At 44.3% G+C, this 10587-nt stretch overlaps 1 protein-coding gene across 1 annotated transcript; it reads left to right on the top strand.

Annotated features, from left to right (window-relative positions):
• The first annotated feature begins 9107 nt into the window (after nt 1–9107).
• Nucleotides 9108–10385, top strand: LOC103736085 (glyceraldehyde-3-phosphate dehydrogenase). Its single transcript, XM_008835531.2, has one exon. It carries the CDS (start codon nt 9178–9180, stop codon nt 10177–10179), a length of 1002 nt encoding a protein of 333 aa, XP_008833753.1. The 5' UTR covers nt 9108–9177; the 3' UTR covers nt 10180–10385.
• Nucleotides 10386–10587: the final 202 nt, after the last annotated feature.

Genomic DNA, 10587 nt, shown 5'->3' with positions numbered 1-10587 from the left:
TTTTTTTATGTGTATGAGTGTGTTGCCTGCACATATGTAAGTGTACCCATGTCATGCAATGCCTGTGGAGGTCAGAAGAGGGCATCAGATCCCCTGGAACTGGAGTTAGAGAAGGTTGTTAGCTACCATGTCCGTGCTAGGAATCAAACCCAGGTCCTCTGCAAGAACAGCCAGTGCTCTTAACCACTGAGCCATCTCTGCAGCCCCAATTTTAAATTTCTTAAATTACATTTGTTTTGCGCATGTGTGTGCAAACACGCAGAAGATAACTTGAGGGAGTTAGTTCTCTTCTTCTATCATGTGGATCCCAGGAATCAAACACAGGCCATCAGGCTTGGTGACAAGAGCCTTTACCCACTAAGCCATCTTGCTGGCCCATAAAAAAATTTTTTTAAACTTCTACTCGGTGCCAATTCACTTTTTTAAAATTTCATCAAAGCTGACTAGGGGTGGTGCCCACCTGTAATCCCAATCCTCAGGAGATGGAGGAGGATGGTAAGTTTGAGGCCAACCTGGGCTATATAATAAGATCCTGTTTCAATAAGGAAAAAAACCTGGATGATTTCGTCTGACCAGAGCCTTTGCCATACAGAGCTGAAAGCACAGGTGAGTTATAGTTTGGCTTCTTAGCACTGGGCTCCTTCAGTCCCATGATTTCTTCTACCCCAATGGCCAAATTTACCACCACAGTCTCTAACAGGGCCTCTAAAGAGGTTCTCCCCAAACCTCACAGCAGGGAAATAATGCAGTACCAAAGCACAGCTCAGAGTGAGGCAGAGTTCAGACTCTCTTACTCCTTGTGAGGCTCCATGCCTCACTTCTCTCATGCCAGGAACAGGGCTGAAGTCACAATCAGAGAAGAACAAGATGTCTTGGTCTGTCACTGCTCAGTAGGGTGACTATGGAGAACAAATGTGCTCACATTTCAAAGAGCTAAGAGAAGGGATTTTGAATGTTTTTACCATACACAATAATAAATGTTTGAGAAGATAATGTTTAACCTGATTTAAATAGTATAGACAAGGTACATAGATATCAAAATATCCCATTATTCCATACATATATACCCATTTTTTTGGGCGGGGATCTTTTTGAGACAGGGTCTCCCTGTAGCCCCAGCTGTCCTGGAACTCACTATGTAGCCAGGCTGGCCTTGAACTCACTAAGATCCGCCTGCCTCTGCCTCCCAAGTGCTGGGATTAAAGGAGTGTGCCACCATGCCCAGCTATACCCATTTTTTTTTTTTAGCAGGGCTGAAGATCAAGCACAGGGCCTTGAACATGCTAGACAAGTACTCCACCACTAGACTACAATCCCCAACCCAATATTTACAGTTTTTGTTATGATGATCAGTTAAAAAATAAATGTGACAAGCTAGTTGTGGTAGCCCACACCTTTAATCCCAGAACTAGGAAAGCAGAAGCAGGTGGATCTCTGTGCAATTGAGACCAGTCTGGTCTATATTCTCTACACAGTTTGAGTTCCAAGCCAGTTGGGGAGACCCTGTTTCAAAAAACAAATAAAAACTCCAAAAAAGGAAAAGTAAATGTTCCAAGAGTGATGGAACATGCCTTTAATCCCAGCACTTTGGAGGCAGAGGCAGGTATCTCTATGTATATCTAAGTTCAAGGCCAATTTGGTTGACATGGCAAGTTCCAGGCCAGTCAGGGCTATACAGTAAGACCCTATCTCAAAACAAAACAAATACAATTTTTTAAAAAATTTATTTCTATTTTATGAGTATTTCCCCTACATATAAGTGCACTGTGTGTGTGCAATACCCAAGGAGACCAGAAGAGGGAGTTGATCTCCTAGAACTGGAGGAACTGGAATTATGGATGGCTGTTAGCTGCCATGTGAGTGTTGAGAACCAAATCCCTGTGTTTTTAACCACTGAGACAACTCTCCAGTTCCATAAATGTTTTTTTTGTTTTGTTTTGTTTTGTTTTTGTCTTTTTGGGTCTCCCTGTAGTCCCATAAATGTAATTTTTAAAAAGGAAAAAAGAATTGCCATTTGGGGAAAAATGCGCCTGGTCACTTTATACATATTCACATCTATAAATATAATCAAATATAACTTGGACCCAGGGATTGAAGATTAAAGTGTCTGTAGGAACAGAGCTGGAAAATGGTTCATGAGGCCCTGGGTTCAATCCCCAGAGCTTAAAAAAAAAAATTAGATACAAATGGGTTACTAGGTCATGTGGGCAGGGACTTGGTCATGAGTGAGGGGATTGAGGTAAATTGTTCCAATCAGGGAGCTGGCCTGGTATGGTACCTATCAAATGTGACTGCAGGGGATACACTCTGGCACCCTATGTTCTGAATTTTCAGGAGCAGCCAGTTCCCTCATTAATTTGACTAAAAGTTTGAGAGTCAATCAGATACAACAGTGAGCAGCTAGTGAAAAGCCAGGTCCACGGGCTTTCAAATCTGCATTGTTTTTTGTTTGTTTAACAAATGATCTTAGACATCTTTTAAATTTTTTTAATTTTCTGTGTATGAGTGTTTACCTGAATGCAAAGCCTGCACAAGTCAGAATAGGGCATCAGATGCCCTGGAACTGAAGTTACAGATGGGTGTTAGCTGCTATGTGGGTGCTGGGACTTGAACCTGATCCTCTGGAAGAACAGTGGGTTCTCTCTTAACCACTGAGTCATGGCTCCAGCCCCTATCTTAGACTTCTTATATAACCATTTTACATATTTTTCTTATCTGAAAGACTGATTTTTATATTTTACCTGTTCTAAGGCACTTGTGAGAAATAAAAGATATACTTAAATCTCTGTGTGTGTGTGTGTGTGTGTGTGTAAAACAGTGGTTAGCACATGGAAATACTACAGAAGTTTTAAACTATTACCATCATTATTTCTGCAAGCATCATGTAGAACAAAAGATGCTTTTCCTCAGACGGCCCCATATAGGGCAACACTGAAAACTTGCCTTGGCTACATTAATCTCTAACACATTCTCAGGACTACAAACCTCAATCTCCATGGCTGTGAAGATTGGGTAAGAAATCTGTGTCTGCCTGCCAGCATCCAGACCAATGTAGAATGCTAGATATGATCAATCTCAAAGGCACATTCATTGCCTGTTCTCTCTCTCTCTCTCTCTCTCTCTCTCTCACACACACACACACACACACACACATACACACACACTACACACACACACACACACACACACACACACACACACACACCATGAGAGTAGGCTGGGGATTTTCAGCTGGGAGTGTCTCCTTAGCACTTTGGATTAGAGATGTTCTGGGCACACGGAGCCCACAAGAATATTTGATTCTGCTTGGAAATTCATGAAGCTTTTGATCTTACAGCTAATGCAGTAAATCTTACCCACCAAGCTTCAGGCTCCTTGGGGTAACTAATCTCTGGGTATTTTCACGACTTGTAGGCCCACTCAGAGCTGCAGGATCCTTGCAGAGGCCCTGGCTTCTTGAGTTGCTATGGTTCCATAGAGCACATGCAAGTCCTTTGTTCTGTGAATGTTTCTCAGCAGTCCATGCAATTCTCTTATCCTTCCTCACACTGCAAAACATGTTCTTCGGTCCTTCTCTACAATTGCTACTGAGCTACTACTTATGCATCTGCTAGTACTTAGCAACACGAGGCTTAATTAAAAGAAAAAAAAAAGGAGGAGGAAGAGGAAAATGGCGACAGCAACTGGAAAACGGAATTGTATCTTCAACCCATATTAAACTCTTCCTCTCCTCATTTGATTCCCTTTTATCTGGACTAATTTCTTTCAGGTGCTGGCTCCCCTTCACCACAGTATCAACAACAAAAACTAACAGTTATAAAGCACTGCATTTATGGCCTTCACATCCACACCTAAGAATCTCACTCAGTAGTCTCAACAGATGGCTCAGCAGTTAAGAGCTCTGGCTGCTCTTGCAGAGGACACAGGTTCAGTTCTCAGCACCCACATGGTAGCTTACGATTGTCTGTAACTCTAGTTCCAGGGGATCTGACACCCACTTCTGGCCTCTGTGGGCACCAGCAAACATGTGGTGCACATACATTCATGCAGACAAATGCTTATAATACAAAAACAAATCATTTTAAATTTTTTTATTTATTTTTATTTTATGTGTATGAGTATATTGCCTGCATGTATGTGAGTGCACCTGTGTCGTGCAATGCTGAGGAGGTCAGAAGAGGGCTTCAGAGTCCCCTGAAACTGGAGTTAAGGATGGTTTGTAACCGCCATGTGGGTGTTGGGAATCAAACCCGGGTCCTCTAGAAGAGCAATCAGTGCTTTTAACTGGGGAGCCATCTCTCCAGCACCTCCACCCCCAAAAATCTTAAAGGCAACAATAAGAATTGATGAATCAGGTGTGAGATCACACACCTATAATCCCCACACTCAGGAGGGAGGTGGAAGCAGGAGGATTAGGAATTCAAAGCCAGCCTCAGCAACGCGGTAAACTGGAGGCTAGCCTAGGTTACATTAAGACCTGTCTCACAAGACCAAAATGAAAAAAAAAAAAATTAGAAACAGCCTAAATATCCATTTAGGAATAAATATGTTCTTATAAATGTAGTACACAGATTAAATGGAAATTTATCCAATCTGGAAAGAAAACCAGGAATGGTGAGGTACACCTTTGATCCCAGCACTCATGAGCCATAGGAAGGCAGAGCTCTGTGATGTCAAGGCCAGCCTGGTCTACATAGGGAGTTCAAGGCTAGCCAGTGCTACATACATTTGAAAAACAAAAAGGAAGCAGGCTAGGTATAGTGTATACAGCTGTGATCCTAGCACTAGAGAAGCAGAAGCAAGATTTAAGTTTGAGGCCAGCCTGGGCTACACAGTAAAACCCTACCTCAAAAAGAAAAACTTAAAATTCTCTAGCTGACAATACAATGAGTGATGATTAGTGTTAACTATCAACTTGATAGAACCTAGACTCACCTGGAAGAAGGCTCTCTGGTGGGGAATGATCCTGATTTCATTCACTGAGGCACGAAGATGCCTGTTCACTAGGAGTGGTACCATTCCCTGGCTGGAATCCTGGACTGTGTAAGTGGAGAAAGGAACATTCTTCACTCTCTCTCTGTCTTGACTATGGATGCAAAGTGACCAGCTGCTTGGAGACTGACACCTTGACTTCCCTGCTGTTATGGACTGTACCCTTGAACTGTGAGCCAAAATAAACCCTTTCTCCCTTAAGTTGCTTTTGTATTTTATCACAGCAACAAGAAAAGTAACTGAAACAGTACATGTCCCAGTAATCCAGAAAATTGTTTGAGTTACAACTTCTGATATTCATCCTGAAATGGAACATATGTTCAGTTTAATAAAAGAACCAATTCATATTATGCTATAAACAAGAAAAGATGTTACAGACTTTGTAGAAAGGATGCTGAGTCAAATTATTCTTTAGTAAGAACTTTATTAGGAAAAAAAGAGCCATCAAAGATAGGGTGATAGAGGTCCTAATGGGAAAGGGCCTTCCATTCCCTTATGTTCTGAAGTATTAGGAGAGTTAAAGCATCATATTATAGGCAGCATGGTGGGGCCCTAATGGGAGACAGAATTCCTTTAGTTCCTGAGTTATTAGAAGAGCGCACCATTATGAACTTCCTGGTTGAGGTCCTGAAAGGAAAGAAACTTTAACTCCTTTCAGATCCAAAGAAACAAGGAGGTTATCCTGCTCTTACAGGTTTCTGGGGGTGGGATTCCACACCATGTGATTTGTCTATGTATTAGGAACCATAGGTAAAGACAAGAGACAAAAGTAAAGCTTTAATTCAAAGTTGTCTTGGGCCTGTGTTCTAGTTTCCTTTTCAATTGCTATGACAAAACACTGACCAATATCAACTTGAGGAGCAAAGAGTTTATTTGACTTACATTTCCCAGGTCACAGTTCATCAGGAAGCCCACGGTAGGAACTCAGGGCAGGAACCTGGAGGCAAAAGCTGGAGCACAGGCCACGGAGGAATCCTGCTTACTGGCTCGCTCCCCTGCTCTGTGTTCAGCCTGCTTTCTTATAGAATACAGAATGACCTGCCCAGGGGTGGTACCACCCACAGTTGGCTGGAACCTCCCGTACCACTCAACAATCAAGAAAATGCCCCACAGATGTGGCCACAGGTCAGTCCAATGGAGGTAATTCTCCAATTGAGGCTCCCTCTGCCCAAGTGTGTCAAGTTGACAACCAATGCTATCCAGCACAATGACCACTTGTCAACTTGACACATAAACACATCACTACTAAACCATAACCTTTCCATTTCTTGCCCATAAGACATGATGTTAACAATATCACAATGTAAAACAGTACAACCTTAAAAGTCCCGAAAAACTCAAATACTTAATTTTAAAAATCTCGAAATTAGCCGGGCGTGGTGGTGCATGCCTTTAATCTCAGCACTAGGGAGACAGAGGCAGGCGGATCTCTGTGAGTTCAAGGCCTGCCTGGTCTACGAAGTGAGTTCCCGGACAGCTGGGGCTACAGGGAGACCCTGTCTCAAAAAGACCAAAAAAAAAAATCTCGAAATTGTGGGCTCCTGTAAAATCCAACACAAGTACTGTCTTATTTCAAAAGGGTTCTAAGAAGTTTGTACACCTAAGCAAAACCTAAGTCCAGTAAATAGCTCAAGACTGGACATTTAGGATTCACTCACAATCTTCTGGGCTCCAAAGGGTTTTAGCAGCTCCACTTCTCTGACTCTGCCGTCCACAGTACACACAGTTCATCTCACAGACCCAAGCTGGCTCCATTCCACACTTGCTGCTGCCCTTGGTGGTCGTCCCATGGTTCTGACATCTCCAAAAAGCTGGGGTCTCCACTGAAACTTAGGCTGCACCTTCACCGATGGCCTTGATCATGGTGTTTCTATCACAGCAACAGGAAAGTGACTAATACAGCCTGGGTACTGGGGCTAGGGTACAGGGGTACTGGGCTTACTGGTGAGAGGAAGGGACACTGCAAGGTGCTTTGCTTATCAACTCTATCTAGGCAGACTGCAGGGAGGTGTGGCCTGATGTGTGTGTGTGTGTGTGTGTGTGTGTGTGTGTGTTTGTGTGTGTGTGTGTTTGTGTGTGTGAGAGAGAGAGAGAGAGAAGAGGAAGAAGCTGCTGCCACTAGTGAACTAGTGAGTCTGTGATCTAACACATAAAACCATCCCAGCTGCAGAAATAACTAATTTTGAAGTAGTTAAGCTTATAATTTAACATCAGTTCACTCATTTACTCACTAATTCATTCATTCATTCATCTACTCAAATACTTGTGGTATATAAGCTCTATAATAAAAAATCCAGAGGATTAAAAAAAGAAGGTGCTAGGAGAGTGGCTCAGAAGCATGGCACTTACCTAGTGTATCAGTCTGTCTTGCTGCTTCCACAAAATACTGAACAACGTTAACTTAAGGAAGAAAGGGTGTATCACAGTTCCAAGGGTGTATCCACAGTTCCAGTCCATCATAGTGGGAAGTCATGACACCAGAGCTTGAAGCAGCAGGTCACACTGCATCCATGGTCAAGAAACAGAACAGGACTGGGGAGATGGCTACAGTTAAGAGCACTGGCTGCTCTTGCAGAGGACCCAGGTTCAGCTCCCAGCACCCACATGGTGGCTAACAACCTTCTGTAACTGACAGTTCCAGGAGATCTGATGCCCTCTTCATGGGCATTTCATGCATGAGGTGCACTTACATACATGCAAGCAAAACAGACACATTAAAAAAAGAAAAAAATTTTTTAAAAAGAAAAGAAAGAAACAGAGCAATAAATGCTGGGCCTCAGATAGCTTTCCCCTTTTTATTCAGTCCAGGACCTCAGCCATGAGATGGCACTGACAACATTTCGGGTGAGTCTTTGCACCTCAATCACCTCAGTAAACCTCATCTAGAAACTTCCTCACAGTCCTGCTCAGAGGTTTGTTTCCATGGTGATTCTAAATCCCATAAAGTTAACCATCAAGATTAACCATAACACCTCACATGCTCTGTTTGATTCTCAGCACCCGAGAAGGGGAAGCAACTACAAAGCAAGCATTTCCTGCCCTTGAGGAACTGACAATTCTATGAGCAAACACGTTCATAAATGAATTCTGTCATATTGTCACGTTAACAGCTAAGTAAGATCGACATGAGGACTATCTGACGGAAGGAGATGGAGAGTCTCTGAGAAAAAGCACGTGAACCCAACCCAAGAAGGATTTGGCCAGGATGAGATGCAGTGATGACAGAAGGGGAGGCCTGAGCATAGTAACCACAGCCTCACCTAGTCTTGTCTTCCAAATGCATTTAGCACGTTCCAGGAATTAACAGAGCTCAATACCGAGAGCAGGGCTGGAAAGATGGCTCAGTAAGTTAAGGCACTTGTCACTAAGCCTGATGACCTGAGTTCAATCCCCAGGACTCCTATGATGGAAGGAGAGAACTGACTCTGCAAATTGCCCTCTGGCTTCCATAAGTGCAGTGGCACCCACACTCTGCACAAATCCACACACCCACAATACAGAGCATCCAACAGGGATGTATCAGGGGAGAAGGATGGAAAGGCGGAAATGCATCTCCTAAACAGTCTGCCTTGAAGAGGAAGTTCAGAAATTTAGACTTCAAGTTCTCAGAGGGAAGCATCTCAGCTGTACCTGCAATGTATTTAGCCAGCCATCTGCAAATGGACACGTGTTACCCCTGAGTCCTGGTTCTATACATAAAGCTACTGTGAACACTCATATACAAATCTGCTTCCTTGCTTTCTTTCCTCATGGGTGTGTATTTAGGAGTAGAATGGCTAGATGTAAGAGATGAATGCGACAGTCTTAAGAAACTGCTTTCCAAAATGGTTGTTCCAAAGGGACAGGGAAGAAAAGGAGAGAGGAAAGGAAGAGGGAAGAAAGGGTGAAAATGAGTAAAGCGCATCATAATGGAACTCGCTATTTTCTATGCTTACTTACAAAATGGAAAAAAAAAGTGGTTGAGCCATTTTACATTCTCACCAGTACCACATCAAAGTTCCAATACCTTCATCCTCATCAACACCAGTACAGTCAGGTTTTTTATGCATGCTTATAGGCATATAATGGTAGCTCATTGCGGGTTTTTTGGCTTTTTAAAAAAATAGCTTATGGGCTCTCTGCTCCTCCCCGTTCTAGAGACAGCCGCATCTTCTAGCGCAGTGCCAGCCTAGTCCCTGAGACACCATGGTGAAGGTCGGAGTGAACGGATTTGGCCGTATCGGGCGCCTGGTTACCAGGGCTGCCTTCACCTCTGGCAAAGTGGATATTGTTGCAATCAATGACCCTTTCATTGACCTCAACTACATGGTCTACATGTTCCAGTATGATTCCACCCATGGCAAGTTCAATGGTACAGTTAAGGCTGAGAATGGGAAACTTGTCATCAATGGGAAGGCCATCTCCATCTTCCAGGAGCGAGATCCCGCCAATATCAAATGGGGTGATGCTGGTGCTGAGTATGTTGTGGAGTCTACTGGGGTCTTCACTACCATGGAGAAGGCTGGGGCCCACTTGAAGGGTGGAGCCAAAAGGGTCATCATCTCTGCCCCTTCTGCTGATGCCCCCATGTTTGTGATGGGTGTGAACCATGAGAAATATGACAACTCCCTCAAGATTGTCAGCAACGCCTCCTGCACCACCAACTGCTTAGCCCCCCTGGCCAAGGTTATCCATGACAACTTCGGCATTGTTGAGGGACTCATGACCACAGTTCATGCCATCACAGCTACCCAGAAGACTGTGGACGGCCCCTCTGGGAAACTATGGCGTGATGGACGTGGGGCTGCCCAGAACATCATCCCTGCATCCACTGGGGCTGCCAAGGCTGTGGGCAAGGTCATCCCAGAACTGAATGGGAAACTCACTGGCATGGCCTTCCGTGTTCCTACACCCAATGTGTCTGTCGTGGATCTGACCTGCCGCCTGGAGAAAGCTGCTAAGTATGATGACATCAAGAAGGTGGTGAAGCAGGCATCCGAGGGCCCCCTAAAGGGCATCCTGGGCTATACTGAGGACCAGGTCGTCTCCTGCGACTTCAACAGTGATACCCACTCTTCTACTTTTGATGCTGGAGCTGGCATTGCCCTCAACGACCACTTTGTCAAGCTCATTTCCTGGTATGACAACGAATTTGGCTACAGCAACAGGGTGGTGGACCTCATGGTCCACATGGCCTCCAAGGAGTAAGAAGCCCTAACAACCACTGACCCCAGCAAGAGGAAGGGAGAGACCCTCAGCTGGGGGGGGTCCCCTGCCCTAACTCAGCCCCGAACACTGAGCATCTTCCTTCAGTTTCCATCCTAGACCCCCTGAAGAAGGGGAGGGGCTTAGGGCACCCTACTCTCTTGAATACCATCAATAAAGTTCACTGCACCCACCCAAAAAAAAAAAAATAGCTTATGCATATGAGCGTATTGCCTGTATGTAAGTGTACCTATGTCGTGCAATGCCCATGCAAGTCAGAAGAGGGCATTGGATCCCCTGGAACTGGAGTTACAAGTGGTTGTTAGCCACCATGTGGGTGCTGGGAATCTAACCTGGGTCCTCTGCAAGAGCAGTCAGTGCTCTTAACTGCTGAGCCATCTCTCCAGCCCT

Source organism: Nannospalax galili, unplaced genomic scaffold (genome assembly GCF_000622305.1).
Source record: "Nannospalax galili isolate Female #2095 unplaced genomic scaffold, S.galili_v1.0 scaffold1077, whole genome shotgun sequence".
Taxonomy (NCBI): Eukaryota; Metazoa; Chordata; class Mammalia; order Rodentia; family Spalacidae; genus Nannospalax; species Nannospalax galili.
This window is presented reverse-complemented; position numbering and strand designations above follow the sequence as displayed.

What these genes read in the sequence shown, in the direction of transcription:
- LOC103736085 (XM_008835531.2), top strand. Translation starts at nt 9,178, where the DNA reads ATGGTGAAGGTCGGAGTGAACGGATTTGGCCGTATCGGGCGCCTGGTT.